Here is an 18,208-nt window from a genome sequence, read left to right on the forward strand (position 1 = left end):
CTACGTGGTGGTGAATTGACTCAATAGGAAAGATTTGTGAAGAAAACCCTTATTTTATCATGGAGTTGTTTAGTTCCTCCCCGCCCCCTCCCATGCTGTACTAAGACTTACCAGTTAAGCATCTTTCTAATAATCTCTTATTGATTCAGAAGGATAAAATGTGAAGAAACTCTGCTGTTTACTTACCAGTAAAGCATTATATACAAATATATACCATGTGATCTGTCCTTATCAACTCAGGAAAACTTTTGAAATTTAATTAATTTATAGCATGATGTTATAATGAGGGAGTATATTTGGACCAGTAGACTAAAGATACAAAATAACATTATTACTTCCTCTGAGAAATTAGAGAATAAATATAGTAACATTTGATTGACTTTGAATGCAATATTGTATACAGTAACTTTCACAATATAAAGGCTGAGCTAGGTAGGAGGATGCTTAAATGTAACACCTAGAAACCTTCACATTTTTCTGGTGGCACATAGGCATATTGTAGGTGATCAGTTGGGTAAGACAACAGAGATTTCTAACACTGGTGATTGCATTATGTTTCTGGCTAATGTGTAACATTTGCTGGAATAAATGCACATTTTAAAGACATTGATGTTTTATAACAGATTTGGTTATAAAACAACAGCGATTGCTTTATTTTGACGTTCAGCGGTGAATTGCTGCAAGTTAAGATGTTGGATTAGCCATTTGCTCACACACACCATATCTCACACAACTGGTGTGTTAGAGCAAAAGCTACGCCAGTGTCTTAAATGGCAACAGTTCTCCACTGAAATTTATGCTGATGGGGTTATGGTGATAGGTACAGGTTCTGGTTTTTGTAACATAGGCTGTTTTTTGGCTCATGTAAGTGCTGTGAAACCACCATTCCAGCAGCAGAAAGGTGGCAATAGTGCATCCTAACATTTATAAACTTAATCTGGCTCGTATTGAGTTCTAACCACAATCAGCTCAATTTACAACTAGATATTTAATGGCCAGAATCCTGTTGTTCACAAAGTTTGTGTGACCTGCTTTTACTGTCTGTAGCTAACTGACGAGGTGCTAGGGCACATCTTAGTTAAACAAGTGTTCATGTGGTCAGGTACACAAGTCACATCCCAACATTCATCAGTTAGCTTCAATTAGCTGTGGTAAATTATGCAAAGCCTAGGGGAATGCAATAGAATTTCATCCAGTGACTTCTTTAATGTGGTTACATGGGTTGACATTCATGTACTGCTTGCTTATTAAAAATGTCACCTATTTCATTTTTTTCCCTTTGTTACCACTTTTTCCTTCTAAAGATGGCAGTGGCGACAGCGGATCCGATTATATCTTGAAGGCACTGGTATTAACCCTGTTCCTGTTGATTTGCATGAACAGCAGCTGAGTCAAGAACAGCATAGCAGGGCTCATGTTAATGGAAGATTTCAGGATCATAGTAAGTATAATTTATCTGATAAAATATATTCAACCCACCTCAATGTGAAATAGCTTCTGATTCATCTTAAAATACTAACTTCATGTCATTGAATGTATGCCAAATAGATGCAGGATCTATTGAATAAGTGGACAGTTTGTCAACATCAGGTCTGTAAATGTGGAATTTCTAGTCCTGTTAAACTTTCATGATTTTTGTTTGTAGATGCGCACATGCACACGCACACACATATGCATACTGTATAATAATGATTCTTTAACTATTTCTCAAGACTTTTATCTTCTTAACCAATATTTCATCAGTGTAATTTGCCTATGTCTACAGAATCTCAGATTTCTGAACCACACCTCCTGCCAGTAAGATCATTAAATGAAGTCTTTATTGGAGAATCTCTTGCATCCAGGTATGCTAAATGTCAGCTCCAGAGTATCACTTTTACACAATGCCTAAACATAAATATGCAATCAGACTTACTGTGCTTTTACTTATTAATTCATACAGCTATATTCAGACATCATTATTATTGCTATTACTATTACTACTAATGTGTACCTTTGATTCTTGGATTATCATAGAATCACAGAATAATAGAGTTGAAAGAGGCCTATAAGGCCATTGTGTCCAACCACCTGCTGGACAATTCTCAGGGTTTTCTAGATATAAAATATTCAGAGGCGGTTTACTGTTCATTTTTGGTAGGATGCTCTGGGACTATGGAGTGTAGGCGACAAATGGGCTAACTGATGAAGTGGTATATAAAATGATTCAAAGGCAAAGGTTAAGGTGCCAGACACTTTATGTTTTATGGAATTTAAACTTGGAGAGTGTTTACATAGTAGCAGAAAATATGAAAATGGCCATATATAGCTATAAAGAAGTGCAGTTGTAACTGATATGTAATTAAAGTAAAGATTATAGTTCATGCTATAACCTGATCTGAGGCCAGCTCCAAAGCAATATGGATTGAACGACTGTGCGTTTGGATAGATTGCAGATGATGAGGGATTTTCTGCCACTACAAATAATTCTCAAAATTCCTTTTGGATCTTAATGACATATACACTTATGGAGAAATCATTAAAAGCTGCATGTGTTCATATTCCAGCAAAGGAAATATTGCTAACAAAAGAACCCACAATATCACACTTGAAAATTCTAAAAGGCTTTCAAAATGGCTTTCTGCTGTACTAACAATTCGCTGAATTTTTGAAACTTGATTTTAAAACCATTAAAAAAATCTTGATCTTTCTGTTTAAAATTGAGATATAAAATTTAATTGTGAAATTTTAGCCATGTTTGAAATGGGCCTTTTTGGATTGGTAAATGCCTGATGTGGGGCTGTGTTCTGTCTCATTCAGGGTGAACTATAAGTCCTGCAAACCCAGTTTTAAATTCTCCCTTCATAGGGCCTCTTACTATGAAATATCAGTTGATGATGGTCCATGGGAGAAACAAAAGAGTTCAGGTCTTAATATATGCACTGGAACTGGATCAAAAGCCTGGTAAGTTTGGTGTGTTTCTAAAATACTTCTTTATGTTTTCCAAAAGGAGAAATGGAATTTTTATAGAAAGGAAAATGTGGTTAGTGAGTGTTAACTTCCATAAGGACCAGTTCGTGAATTTGATGGAGCTTTCTTGAACTGCAGTCCTATTCTAACTTACTTTTAATCATCATCATCATCATCTTCAAACTGCAAAGCTGGAAGGGACCCTGTGGATTATTGAGTCCAGCCCCGACAAGGTGGTACAGCAGGATATTGAACTCCCAACCTATGACTCCATAACCAGATACCTAAATCACTGAGCTATTCAGGTCTTGAAAGAGATAGGACTTTTGGAAAAGAAAGTCAGACTCTTTAAGTTCCAAAATTTGGCAGGAACCTCTCAGGCCAATTTATGGGATTGGAGTTGTCAAATGACAGGAGCTGGAACAACCCCTGTGCTGTTCTCATGATTTGCAAAGGTGCAGCTAAGCACTTTTCAGAGTGCATGAAGCAGCAGCATGGGAATGGCACAGAGATAAGAGCACTGCTCTGCCTCTTGCCATTTGATGGCTCCCAGTGCCATAATTCAGTCTGGGAGGGTTCCCGGTGCAAGCATGCCACACACCCCCATGTGAACACACCACACCCCTGTGCACATGGACCCCGGCCCCCAACTGGTCCACGGTTGGGAAAAGGTTGTTTTAATGGGTATGCATAGCAAGTTGTAATTTAGATTGTAATTTTAGTATTTTATGGTCACAGCTGACACTTGTTTGTGTTTACTAAATACCAAGAACCAATGTAAATGCTGACAGGCGTGGTACAGATGTAGTGGAACAATATCACTTTATGTAAAGAAATAACTGTCAGGCCTTAACCCTGATACATGTAGCTTAATTAAAAAGTACAGTACATTGTCTCCCTGACTCCTTAAGTACAGTGTTAAGGATATTTAATATGATAATAGATGGAAGTAAAATATACTGTTGATATGTTTTTAATGTTCAGATGAATAAGGTTCAGGTGGTTTTTATGCCAGATGTAGCAAAGAATTGAATAAAAATGTTCATATAATATCCATTTAACTAAACAACAACCCTGCCACCTGGTTTCCAAAGTGATGCTCAGTAATTAATTTTTTAATTATAATTTAAAATGAGAAAAAGAATGCTGGAGTGAGGTAGAGAATGTCTTGCAGCTGGGACTGGTCTAGATGCTTATGAAGGCATTTTATTTTCGTCTTCAGGTCATTTAATATCAACAAGATAGCAAACCAGGCTGTGGAAGAAATCCTGATGATTGGTGAGTTTTAGGTAGAACTTTTTTCAACACAAAAACAGGAGCAGAAATATCTAAAGTGTGTTTAATGTTATTATATATAGTAATATACTATATAGTATAATATACATATTTTGTAAATATATTATATAGGATATTTAGTAAATATATTAAAAAGGATCAAAGAAATACCATACTAAAAATATTTGTTGTTGTTTAGCCGTTAAGTTGTGCCCGACTCTTCATGACCCCATGGACCAGAACACGCCAGGCCCTCCTGTCTTCCACTTCCTCCCAGAGTTTGATCAAATTCATGTTGGTAGATTCAATGACACTGCCCATCCATCTCATCCTCTGTTGTCCCCTTCTCCTCTTGCCTTCACACTTTCCTAACATCAGGGTCTTTTCCAGGGAGTTTTCTCTTCTCATGAGATGGCAAAAGTATTGGAGCCTCAGCTTCAGGATTTGTCCTTCCAGTGAGAACTCAGGCTTGGTTTCCTTCAAAGCAGATAGGTTTGATCTCCTTGCAGTCCAGGGGACTCTCAAGAGTCTCCTCCCACACCACAATTCAAAAGCATCAATTCTTCGGCAGCCAGCCTTCATTATGGTCCAGCTCTCACTTCCATACATCACTACTGGAAAAAACATAGCTTCGACTATGCAGACCTTTGTCGGCAAGGTGATGTCTCTGTTTTTTAAGATGCTGTCTAGGTTTGTCATTGCTTTCCTTCCAAGAAGCAGCCGTCTTTTAATTTCGTGGCTACTGTCACCATCTGCAGTGATCATGGAGCCCAAGAGTGGTATCATCTGCATATCTGAGTTGTTGATATTTCTTCCGGCAATCTTAATTCCGGTTTGGGATTCATCTAGTCCTGGCTTTCGCATGATGTATTCTGCATATAAGTTAAATAAGCAGGGAGATAATATACAGCCTTGTCGTACTCTTTTCCCAATTTTGAACCAATCAGTTGTTCCATATCCAATTCTAACTGTTGCTTCCTGTCTCAGGAGATAGATAAGGTGGTCAGGCACTCCCATTTCTTTAAGGACTTGCCATAATTTGCTGTGGTCCACACAGTCAAAGGCTTTTGCGTAGTCAATGAAGCAGAAGTAGATGTTTTTCTGAAACATTCTGACTTTCTCCATAATCCAGCACATGTTAGCAATTTGGTCTCTAGTTCCTCTGCCCCTTCAAAATCCAGCTTGCTAAGGACCATCAAAACACATTCAAAGCAGTAAGGTACTACAACCCACCTGAAAACCCTGCTCAGGCAGTCAGTCACTGAGGAAAAGCTTACCTGAAGAGAAAAGTCTTTGCCTGCTTGTGGAAGAACAGCCAAAAGAAAAGAGAAGAGAAGAAAAGGCCAGCCTGGCCTTGTATGGGATGGAGTTCCAGAGCCTGAGTGTAGGAACAAAGGAGACCCACCAAATGCACCTGTGAAGGTGGTGTGATGGAGAGAAAGGCCTCCCTCAATGATCTTAACACCCATGCAGTCTCATAAAGAGAGACGTGGTCCCTGAGATGCTTTTACCCAAGCTATTTATGGCTTTATAGGTTAAAAACTGCACTTTGAATTGTGAGAACTGGGATAGCAGCCACTGGAGCTGCTGTAACAGAAAGGTTATGTGATCCCTGTAGCCAGCCAAAGTTAACACTGTGTGTACAGTATTTTGGATCCTTTCAAGTTTTCAAGCACTTTCCAAAGGCAGCCCCACATAGAGGGTGTTACAGTAATCCAGCGAGGATGTAACCAATGCATGTGTTACCATGACCAAATCAGACCTCCCCAGGAATGGGCACAGCTAGCTCACTAATTTAACTATGCCTTGGCACTCCTGGCACCAGGCAAAATCTGGGCATCCAGGTTCAGAGATGAATCCAGGAGCACCCCCAAGCTGTGCATCTGTGAACTGGAGTAAATGTAACCCTTTTCCTTGCTCTCCCTTTTGACTGGCCAGGAGCATCTCTGACTTGTCTGGATTAAATTTCAGTTTATTCACCTCATCTAGTCCATTATTGACACCAGTCACTGATCTAAAACTAAAACAGCTTAGATGTCATCCACATACTGGTGACCCCAAACCCCAAAACTCCAGACAATGTCTGCCAGTGATTTCATATAAATGTTAAATAGCATAGGGGACAAACCAGAAGTTTGAGGACCCCAGACGCCAACAGCCAGGGTGTCAAATAGGAGTTCCCCTGTTCTGATTTGCATTTGCTTACATTGAATCTCATTTGCTATTTTAATGTACAGACACCATGTTTAGCGTGTTCCTCCTGTAGGTCTTCAAAAAAATTTTTTGTTCTTATAATACTGAACAGTCTTGTGTTACCAACAAACCTGGCCTGCTCACTGCCCACTCACAATTTCCAATTATTTATTAACAAGTTAAAAAACCACTGGTCCCAGTACAGATCTCTGAGAAATCCCACTGCTCACATCCCTCAATTGAAAGAACTGACCGTTTCCTCCCCTACTATCTGTTTCTTCTTCTTTAGCCAGTTTTAGTCCATGAGAGGTCTTGGTAAAATTGCACATGAATCGTTGCTGAGGAATGTCTGTATAAATAAAAAATTATTATTATGACTAGTCACCACCACAGATATATACAGTATTTTATAAAAAGAGTGGGCAGTATCCTGTTCATGCCAGTGTAATGTAAAGTTGAGCATAAATGTGCTGGGTGTTGCACTAAGCAACAAGAAATCTTGTTATGGAATTGTGTAATCAGTCATGTCCATGGCACAACTGGTTGTGCAATATGTTGGTAGAAGTGCTTTGGAGATAGTACTTCAGCACTAGTGCAAGCACTGCACACTTAACTTTGAGCTGCATCTGTGTAATTGTGGAATAGGATTTTGGCCAGTTTAATTTGTGTAGAGTTTAGACTGGGTTAAACTGTTTATTAGAGAGCTCTGACAGGAACTTAACAGCTGCATAAAATCTGGCTACATTATCAGTACTGTAGCTGCTATCAAGAAGAATTTTTCTTTTTGAGGATGAGTGCAGTTAAAGATAAATTCTTCCTCTCCTTCACAAAACAATGGGGAAATTTGTCAAAAGCATTCTGGAAATCAAAATAAGTTGTGTCTACTACATCAGTCCTGCCCACATGTTTATTGAAACTTTTTTTAAAAATTCTGAAAGAACAGTGAGTTAAGACTTACCTTTGAAAAAGTCATACTGATTTTTGTTCAGCAGGGGTTATCCTTCTATATGCCTGACAATTTTATTTTTAAAGCACAGGTATAAAACAAATACTGTATACTTAACTTAAAAATACAGTTTCATCCATGTTAAACCTCTCAGTGTGAATAAGTGTTTGTGCCTCAGGCATATGGAAAGGTCTGAAAGGTGGGAGCACAAATACAGCACATATGTTTTTATTTATGTTATTGTTTGCAAATCAATCATTCAAGAATGAAAGAAACTTTACTAGAAATGTCAAGTTTCAATAAATTCAGACATGTTTAGGTTTCTTGTTTTGTTACTATGTTGCTTTCCTCCCTGATACTGTACTTGTTAACTTAAAATGCAGAAAATAATTGCATCTCACCAATACTGTAATTGTTGTCTTTTCATTTCAATAGCTAAAAGTTACGACAACTTAGACCTTCCACTGAGCAAGGAACTAGTACAGAAAGGTAAGACTTCTTTTCCGTATATTTGCCTTAACCATAACTTAAGTTTTCAGGCATTTTTTTCTTTTTAATGTTTCATAGAATCATAGAGTTGAAAGGGTCCTTAGGGTATATTTTGCTATGAATTTTGTTATGTAGGGTTTTATGGGATTTTGTGTGTGTGTGTGTGTGCGCGCGCGCGCATGCATGCATGCATCCGCGCACACACACATACATATGCATCTCTTTCCAACACACCCAATTAATCCTTGCAACAACCCTGTAAGGCAGGCCTCCCCTTAGTTCCAGGGTGGAAAGATATATGAAGTACAAATATACAGTGGTGCCCCGCATAGCAACGTTAATCCGTTCCAGGATTAACGTCGCTATCCGGATTCTTCGCTATGCAGGGTGGGAACCCATAGGAACGCATTAAACTCGGTTTAATGCGTTCTATTGGGGAAAAACTAACCGGTAAGCGAAGAATCCCCCATCCGGCCGCATTTTCGCCACCTCGATAAGCAAAGCGCGAAAATGCTGTGGGCGGCCATTTCCCCCCAGCTGGGCGGCGCTGGCTTCGGAGCGACTGCCGGGGAAGCCTCCCCCGCGGTCGCTCCGAAGCGCCCACCGGTCAGCTGGGGGGAAATGGGGCCTATGGGGAAAATCACAAAGCGATTTTTCCCCATAGGAAACATCGCAATGCGATCACTTTTGTGATCGCAAAATCCACATCGCTATGCGGATTCGTCATTAAACGGGGTGCTCGTTATACGAGGCACCACTTTATTTCATTCCCAAGCCACACGGTTTGTAATCAAACTATATCCCCATGTACACTATATTTTCTACCTGTATCTTTGATTTGAGGCCCTTGGGGAGATCCAGTAGACACTAACATGAGATTTGATACACAACCATTGAATCCAACCCTCTGTTCATTGTTGTTTGTTACCTAATATTTAAGAATTGTTTGCCACATTTAGATGTAAGAAGCCAAGGGGTTTAAACTTATTGGCTTATCAGATATAGTCACCAGCATGAAAGCTAAACAAATACGGTTCCCTTGCTTAGTGTTACGTCTCAATGTATCTACAGAAACAATGAACATTATTTTATATACAGTGGTGTCTCGCTTAACAACGATAATCCGTTCCAGGAAAATCGCTGTTAAGTGAAAACATTGTAAAGCGAAATTAAAAACCCCATTGAAACGCATTGAAACCCGTTCAATGTGTTCCAATGGGGTAAAAGCTCATCGTAAAGCAGATTCGTCGTAATGCGGGGCAATCGCTAAGCAAGGCATCACTGTATTTAGTTTGCACACTCTACATTTAAAGGCCTTATTTACCATTAAAACATTTTAATTTTCATGTAGGTTGAATATTGATCTACAGTATACTGTTAGCAGAATCTTGAATGGGGCTGACCAACATCTGTTTTAAAACTCCTTGTAACTAGATAGCAGAAAAATAACTGTTGTAAGCAAGTGTGTTTCTTTATGTTGAGTGGGAATGTTTAGTGTTATGAAGAGATGACCGAGAAGTGAGAAAACAGCCATCTTCAAATATTTGAGGAACTGACATGTGGACTATGGAGTGGGCTTGTTTTCTGCAGCTCCAGAGGCAAGATCCAATTTTGACCCACATTACGAAGAGCTTCCAAGCAGCTGTACAACAGAGGTTGGATGATCACCATTAAGGATGCTTTAAGTAGGGTTTCTCTGCTTTGGCAGAGAGCTGGACTCAAGAGATCCCTGTGGTACTTTCCAGCCCATGTCATGTTTCTGTGCTTTTCATTATCGTTATATAAGCCATAGCTGGGAGATACCACTTTGGATTATAGCTCTCAGATCCCAGTCTGTGTGGCCTCTACTCATGCTAGCTGAGAGTTTCCAGGAGTGGGGTTTTAAAAGTACCTTCTCTACAGCTCTGGTATAACTCATGTGTTAATAAAAGCACAAATATTTGGCCTCTATCAGTACAACTGATTTAGTAGTTTACTTTTTTAGACTGCTGCTAATTTGTAGAAGTTGATAGTCTAACTTCTCTACTTACAGTAACAAATAGATATAATGAGTCACTGCTGTATAGTCCAGAGGAACCCAAGATGTTTTTTAGTATACGCGAACCTATTTCAAACCGTGTTTTTTCAAGTAGTCGGCAACGGGGCTTTGCTTCAAAGTAAGTATAAGCTGTAGTACATAATTCAATTCATTACTTAAATCAAAATTTAAGAACACTGATTATTGTTTGTCTGGAGATTGAACTCCTACTCAGTTGATTGAAATAAGTATGTTACTATTTTGGGTGGAATCTCTTGGTGTTTGTGTCAGATTTGCATAAGTTGTCATGGCTAATTCATGAAGTGGCAGTTTTCAGTTGTGCAGTCAAGTGCATGACCAAGCCTGCAATTGAGGGCACGTTGACACTGGGTCAGTTAGCCAAATTTAGCTGTGGCAAATTAGGCAGTCTTTATGTGAAGACCAACAGGATCTATATGTTCATTTCACAAACCTAAGAAAACGATAATTGGCATTGCTGTCATATAAGTGTCCAGTAGGCAAAGGGGGAAGTTAGCACATTATTCATCAAATGAAAACTGATTTAATTGTTTATAACAACCTTCTTCATCCTAGTCCTGTGTCTATGGTTTAAACTACAATTCCCATAATCTCTGTCCTTTGGTAGGGTTAATGAAGGGCACCTGGTTGGGGAACATTAAGTTACTGTATCCATACCTTTGTTATTTATCTACAACAAATGATTGCCATCTTCTTGTTTGGTAGATATAAAGTGGTCTGGATTCATCATATGTTTTATGTGGAGTAAGCTGTTTAATTAAAAGGAACTATATAGGCACACATTCCAACCCTGAGACTGTATTTATGTGACTGAAAGTCTAGCTTTGTACAGTATTTTTCCAATACATCCTGAGTATGTTGGTCATGTATACTCACCCTGTGTGCTTGGGGAATACAATGCCTCTGCTTTTAATACACTTTGTTCCTATTAATTTCCCCTTGTAGGCAAGAGATTATTGAGCTCAAAGAAGTTTCTACTCTCAAAAAACAGAAGCAGGCCCAATAAGCACTTCTGGAGGAGATGTGATCTCTCCCAAGATCTACAGTTTGGTTTTTACCATGATTATGAAAGGCAAAGCTTTCTCAGAGCATTTTAGCAGAAAGAAAAAAATATGCAGGAGAGAACAAAAGTAAGAGGACCTGAGAAAGCATTATTTTATTGGAAGACAGAGGTCTTTCTTATCCCACAACTCTGTTGCTGTGAGAAAGGTATACAGGGTGGCATTCTTCTACCTTGCGAATCAAGAGACTGGGTTCACGTGATTCCCTCTCCTGTTGCTCTGCCTTCTGGGTAAAAGGCAGTGTGATGTGCCCCTTGCATGTCCCTGGATTATTTCACTAATCTGAGGCCCACGCCACGTTCTTATCTACGCTGCCACCAGCTTATCTCTGTCAACATTATTTACTTGGAAAGATTGAGGTTCATACTGCACGTAACTTTTAACCAAAAAACAAAAAACAAAAACAGGTTTATTGGATACAGCTCAAATCTTGAGTTTCACATAAGTAAATTCCTAAAAGGCGTTAAAGCTTTCAGTAGTTTTGTAACAACTTATTCCACACTTAACTCTCTCTAAGGTCCACATTCCTGTTTTCAAACTCCCCACTGACTAACTTCCTATCTGCCTTACCCCTCCCTTTAAGTTTTACTAGCTCCGCCTCCCAACAACTCCTATTGGTGTATGCTGATACACTCATACATATGCATAGGCAGGGTGATTGCTACAGGCAGCAACTGGCATGAGAAGATGAACCTTTTGGCCCTATTACAGAAGCAACTTTCAGCCAGGTAATAGTTCTCATAAGCAACCCTAAATGCAGTGTTTTCCAAAAGATTTAATCAGAGTTTATCACTACAACATCATGCACATTTCTGAGAGGCTCTCTAGAGCCAGATCTGTTAGTTGAAACAGACTCCTGTACTGTCCCCCTGCTGTTTTTCTCGATCTCCAATATCACTCTTTAGTAACACTCTTAAGAAATTTGGGAACAAAGAAAAAGGCAAATGATTGGATGATATATATTGATTGGTAGTTAAAGCTTTCTTCTCTTTTGTAGCTTATCTGATTCACAAGTAATATGCATTGTTGTGACATTGTCATCTGGTGATGGCAATCGAAACAGATTATTCTTGAATTTGACAAGACTGAGATAGGGTAAACAAGTCTTTAGTTACTGAAAATTGCTCCCCACCAGTAATATCACCACCTTTCTATGGGTGCAACTTATGCAATAGCATTTTGGCCACCAATTAAGAAAGCAGAATCCTTATGAACCTCTCACTGGTCCACACTAGAGTTTCTTTATGGACTTGCCAATGAATTAGCAGGCACACTCCGCAATCTCCAGGGAGTAGCATCTGTAAAGAAAAACATGTAAAAAATCCTTGTTCAGGGCTCGTAGTAATACATACAACTGTTTGTGTCAGCACAGTTTCTCAGTGGAAAGAGCTTTTCATCTTCCAGAGTGATGCCTTGCCTTTTTAATATATTTTAATAAAAGAAGATATTAGAAGATTATTAATATATTTTATTATTAATATCTTTTAACATCTTCCTCTTTTAGTATCTGATATGGAAAGAAGGCAGCTTCTTCTCCACCCTGAGCAAGTTGCTTATTGCTGCTGTGTTCCTTGCCTGTTTCTATAACCTTGTTGAAGATCTTGCAAAAGGCCTCACATACTCTAGAAGTGCTTGTTAGTCCTACCAACTCAAGGTGGAAACTTCCATGAGCTGAACACTTCCTTATCTGTGAGAAAAATAAATTTATAAGGTAGAAGTGGCTTTTTCTTTCTCTGATGCTGGGCTAAGTATAGCATGTATTTCCATAGTAAACAAGACTGATCATGATGGAATTATCCAGCTTCACTTCTTCAAAGATTGTTCTGCTTGTAGCTCCAGTTGTATCTGAAGAGGAACTATTCACTTGATTAGTTTTTTGTTGTAGCTTTCTTTTAATGTATTTTCAGAGTTTGCATCCGATCTCGTTGTTGGGATGCCTGTATGGTTGTAGATGGAGGAACTTCATTTGAATTCAATGACGGAGCAATAGCATCAATATTGATCAACACAGAAGATGCACTGCGTACTGTTGTGCTAGAAGAATGAAGAAGTGAAAGCATTCAAGCTTCTAATCACAAAGAAGGGATACAGCATTATTTCAGATGTGAAATTTGTTCTTCTGATTAGAAAGGCATTTGGGAAGCAAATACTGAAGTGATTTTTCATTCCTTTTGGTTGAGAAATTCTTGGGAAATTTATGTTTATCACTTATTGAATCATATAAGAAAGTTAGCTAAAGGTTACATCTCAAAAGGTCTATCAACACTTTTAAAAATCTTAATAGATTTGACTGAATGCTTTTAAAAGCAAGGCAGGGGTTAAAATCAAATTGATATTAAACTGTACAGTTCTCTTGAAGCAGCCTAGTACCAAGTCAGCAAAATGTCTTGATTTTTTATGTATATATATTACATCAGTTTCTAAAATTATATCAAAGATAATTAAGCTAAAAAGGCAGTACTCACACATGAAATGACTTTTGTATACACCAACAATTTTTGCTTTTCTATTTTTTTGTGTGTGTGTGAGAGAGAGATGTTAGAAATGAACTTCCCTCCAGCTTTTGTACAGTTTAATAGTCACACCTTAAATCCGGAATACCTGGTGTCTAAAGCTTATTCTTATTCTATGGGAAAAAGCTATGCAGGAATGTATTAATACCATCTGAAGCTCAGGGGGAGTGAATTTAGAAGAGCTGGCTGTTGTAAAAGAGCTTGGTAGATTTTTTGAGAGGTGACTCTGTAGAACCTAATGTGTAGAGAGACTACCATTTCTCTAATGCCTTGTAGTTCCCATGGAACTTAGAAAGCTCCAGTTGTGCCCTTCTTCATCATGCTTAACAATGTCACTGTACAGAGAAACTTGCCAAGGCACATGTGTATATTGAAACTCCTCTGAGGACTTGGATTTTTTTGGCTACAGCTACCAGAAATCTAAATGGGGAAATTCTTAGTGGAAAAAAAATCAGAAAGCTTCAGCTTAACATGCATGCTCCACAAGCTCCTCTCAGTTTTTCTCCTACCTTTGCTCAAGGCAGGCTTTGCTTTTTCTCTCTCCTGTTTGTGGCCTTTTATACCTCTCCTTCCTTTCAAACTTCCTTTTCTTTATTCCTAAATCTAATTCAACTTTCCCTTAAAATATTGTTCTCCCTTCCTTCTACCCCAGTCCTAATCACCCGTTGGCAAAAAAGTGGCAGAAGCTTGACATAAGAAGCGGTTAAGATTTGTGTCGAAAGAACCATGCCCTTGAAGAAATATACCTTTCTATTTGTATAGCATATGAGATTGCTCACCTCCCGAAACCTGTCCCTATCATTGCCCATTCCATCGTTTCTGTAGCTTTCTCTCCAGATGCTTCCCTGGAAGAAATTTGTGAAGCAGCTACTTGGACCCACTCTTTCACAATCATAAGAAACAACTTGTTTCTGAAGCATCGGATCTTCTCCCTCCGTATAGACCTAGAATACACTTGGGAGGTCCCATTCCTGAATGGCTTCTTCCCTCAGACTGGAAATGGAACATTGACTTACCTCAGTGAAGGTCAACTCTAGTCTGTGTGGAGGAAACATCCAGAGCTACCCAATTGGTTGTTGACTTCATTTCTGCCTTAATTCACTGTCATTTTCTAATATTTTCTACTAACTTCCCTATCAAGTTCAACTCTTCTCTTGCTAGCTGGGGAAGGAAAACTGGGAGGAGCTTGTGGATTATGTCTGTTAAGGTGTTCTAAGTTTATTCTCGTTACATTGCCTTGGTCTAGGAAGGGGATTAATCCATTCCTGGATATCTCCCTCCCTGCAAATCCAAATGGACCTTCGTAAAGGTAAACCAGTGTTCTATTTTCCTCAGTTTAAGTGATGTATTGCATTTCTTCTCTGGCAAAAGTGAAACACACTTAAAATAATCCCAAGTATCTAGTTCTCGTAGTGCTTTTTTCGTATCAGACAGAAGTATCTTCTGAAAAAGGGTTTTCACTACATGCCTTGTGATTCTATTCATAGCAGATCTTAGTCAATATGTTCCATTCCAAAGAAATCGGGAACTTCATTCTATTTGATTACATCCATTATGTGCAAGCCAGAAAGAAAAGTACCGTCTCCAGCTCTGCCTCAGGAGGACCAGCTGGTGCTGCTGATTGGCCCAAGGCAGAACAGGGAGAGTGGTATGCCTAAATAGCAGACTAGATGATATTGCCTCCCAGGTGGGACAGGCAGATGGCTTCCCACACCACTCCAAAGAGGAACAAATGGCCTATGCTAATGTACTGAAAGTACACTGTATCATTCCTTTTTAAATTTCAGATTTGTCAGGCTGTTTGTGTGTTATTAAACAGGTACAAATAGAAATGTAATCTCCAATTGTGAAATAGATACCCAAGCATCTTGAAAAGCACTGACTTGTTTCAGTGAAACCTGTTTGTGATGTCTTTAAAGAAGTACAGATGTGACCAATTTGAACAAATGCCATATTTTGGGGGCTCTTTTTTGGGGGGAATATAAAGTACAACAAACCATAGAAATGTGACACAGCCACTTGTTCTACCTTGTTTATTTACATTAATTGTATGGTACGCTCTAGGTATTTAGTAGTGTGATTGATTGACACTAACTCAACCTAGGTACAGTGCAAATGGATTGCAAAGAATATTGCCAAATACATTTACATTTGCAGTATTAGTAATGGACCCTCAATGTGAGTAAATAAATGAATGAGTCTTTCATTAATTACATAGGTAAAACCTTGAACAGAGATTCATCTTCAGGACATGAAGACAAAAGTTAGATAATTCAGAAATAGTACTGAGATAAGTTACATTAGACTGTTTTATAGGACTGTGGATAAGCTATTTAGGAGGCAGAGTAATAGTAAATTGCTTACATTGAAATATACAGATTTCCCAGCTCTTTAAACTACATTATGAGAAACTAAAGTTAGTTTGAAAGCTCTTACTTAAATTCTATGTGCTGTGAAATGATGTGTTAGAGCAGTAATTCCCAACTTTGGGTAACCCAGGTGTTCTTGGACTACAATTCCTAGAAGCCTTCACCACCAGCTGTGCTGGCTGTGCTTCTGTTCGAAGTTATTTAACTTTGGGTTACATAGAGATCAGTGAGGTTTCCTTCCAAGTGTAAATTTTTAAAGGCCTGAATGCAGTGATGCACTTGTGTTGCAACTCCAGTATAACAGAATATGTCACCTAGAAGCCAATGCTGTAGGATTTCTGAATGTCTGTGGTGGCAGTTGTAGTGGAGTGTGGAGATCAGTAGCCTCCTAGTTCTGACATAAATAGTTTTGTCAGCAAGAGAAAAAAATACAGAGCATGAAAGTGTTCTGAAATTATACATTTGAAGTTAAGAAAGATGTGAAATGATTGAAGCTGTAATATTTTGTGAGTTTAATGTAAAATTTAAATTTAAACTTGGAGTGTGTTTTTGCAAAATGGTGTCACTTGAAGAACCTAATCAGGTTGTATTCCTTGCCTATGAAGGGATATGTCATGTGATTTTCCTACATACCGGTATGTGTCACATGTACAGAGATACTTCATTTCTGTAGTGCTGCCTTGCATTTTCTGCCTGCATGTAAGTGAGGGGAAGATAGCTCAGTCCAGCTTTCTACTGGACCAAAAGCTTCTACTGTGCCAACATAATGAATGGTTAAGAAGCATTAAATGGAAAGATTGACACTATTGCCGATCTTATAAAATGTGAATCAGCAAGTGGCTTTACAAAACCGGTGGGGGAAAAGGAATAGTTCTAATATACTGTAAGCCTTTCAAAAGTCCAAATGGTATCTGTCTTTTGAGGTGATTTATCTGACATGGTTTTTACAGAGATACAAGATTTCACATTTGAAGTGTTCTTGGGTGTCTTGATTTGGAACACACAACTATCGTGAACCTGAGGAGTGTTCCCATCAGACATGTTTTAAAAATTTCACCGGGGGATTTTTGAGTAGTATGAGTTCCCAAAAAGCCACTTTAATCAGCTTCCTCTTTTCTAAGCCAAAAGGAAAAAAGGGCCTTTTTTGTGAGTAGGGTTTAGTAGGCAACTAATGGTTTTTAGATACACAAGTCTTTCCAGGATCTCTCTTCAGTAGCTTATGCTTGGTACACTGTGGAGAGATGGAGCCTTTCCTGTGTGGGCAGGAGCTTTTAAAGTCTCTGTCTCCCCTCCTCTGGTAAGTCTTTTATGGCTCTGGGAAATGGGGATTGGAGAAAGAGAACATGGGAATAATTGTTGGTTGAAGAATCCAGATTATTTTCAGATTTGTTGGCTAGCAGACTGGAGTGCTAGGTGGTCACATCTCTACTCCTATAATCTGTTGTTTCTCTTTAGGGTTCTAAATTGCTCTGGATTTGCTTAACGTATTTTTTCTTTATCCCTTTCCAACAGTTTCACCACCACGATCCTGTTGCTTATGTAGAGAATGAACAGGAGCTCATGGGGATGGATTTAGCTTGGGAAGAGTAGAGGTGCTTTAAATAATTTCAATAGATTTGTTTGCTCTTCCCTAGCTGCATTTAATCCCCTCAAGAGCTGAGAGATCAATTGCAGATCTCCCAGCCAAAGATTTATTTTTGCTCTAGTAACAGCATAAACTTGTGAAAGCAAGACAACCTATAGAAAGACAATTTACTCTATTTAAAGAGTTCCCTAGATTGCTTTGGGCTAAAAGTCACAAGGCCATTTATATAGTAGGCTAGAACAACTGGAATTATTTCAAATACCAGAATCAACGTAATGCAATTAAAACCTCTCAAAATTGTTTAATTCCAATATATCACTGTTCTTACAAATATTTCAAGCTGGATTCATTTTATTAAAGATGTTGAAATTTGGATTTACTAAGAAATAATGTATGCCGTGGTTTGTAATTCAGTGTAATAAAGGTGAGTTTATGTTTTTGAAGTATTTTATTTGTGTCTTGCTGGTTTGAAGAGTATTTCATGTTAATATCTGGTATTTATCTAGTTAGTGCTTTTACAGGCACTTCTTTTTCAGAACTAATTTTTAAATCAAAATTTACTTGCTCCTACACAGTGCCATGCAAATCTAATTAGTAGTACTCTAATGAGATTTTTGTATCTAAATAATCCATTGGCCAGTGCTCTGGCAGAAGTACCTGTATAACTAGGCTACCTTTAACATAAAATAGGATATAGCGCTTGAACTGGGACAAATGAGTAAGATTAAAACGCCTTTTATGTACAGTACCTGTTGTTAATGCTGCTCAGCTT

At 38.5% G+C, this 18,208-nt stretch overlaps 1 protein-coding gene across 7 annotated transcripts in view; it reads left to right on the forward strand.

The window, feature by feature from the left end:
• Positions 1-17,882, forward strand: part of NADK2 (NAD kinase 2, mitochondrial) — a 41,200-nt gene extending 23,318 nt beyond the window's left edge. For 3 of the 7 annotated variants that reach the window (XM_020795656.3, XM_078384486.1, XM_020795660.3), the window contains 7 exons: positions 1,305-1,441; positions 1,766-1,844; positions 2,800-2,943; positions 4,172-4,227; positions 7,799-7,852; positions 9,885-10,008; positions 12,877-17,882. In XM_020795656.3, coding sequence (XP_020651315.3) covers positions 1,305-1,441; positions 1,766-1,844; positions 2,800-2,943; positions 4,172-4,227; positions 7,799-7,852; positions 9,885-10,008; positions 12,877-13,015 — 733 coding nt within the window. In that variant the 3' untranslated portion in view covers positions 13,016-17,882. The remainder of the gene's footprint in view (positions 1-1,304; positions 1,442-1,765; positions 1,845-2,799; positions 2,944-4,171; positions 4,228-7,798; positions 7,853-9,884; positions 10,009-12,876) is intronic. The other 4 variants (XM_020795657.3, XM_078384487.1, XM_020795658.3 and 1 more) reach the window with 3 other exon arrangements.
• The last annotated feature ends 326 nt before the right edge of the window (positions 17,883-18,208 follow it).

Source organism: Pogona vitticeps, chromosome 2, assembly GCF_051106095.1.
Source record: "Pogona vitticeps strain Pit_001003342236 chromosome 2, PviZW2.1, whole genome shotgun sequence".
NCBI lineage: Eukaryota > Metazoa > Chordata > Lepidosauria > Squamata > Agamidae > Pogona > Pogona vitticeps.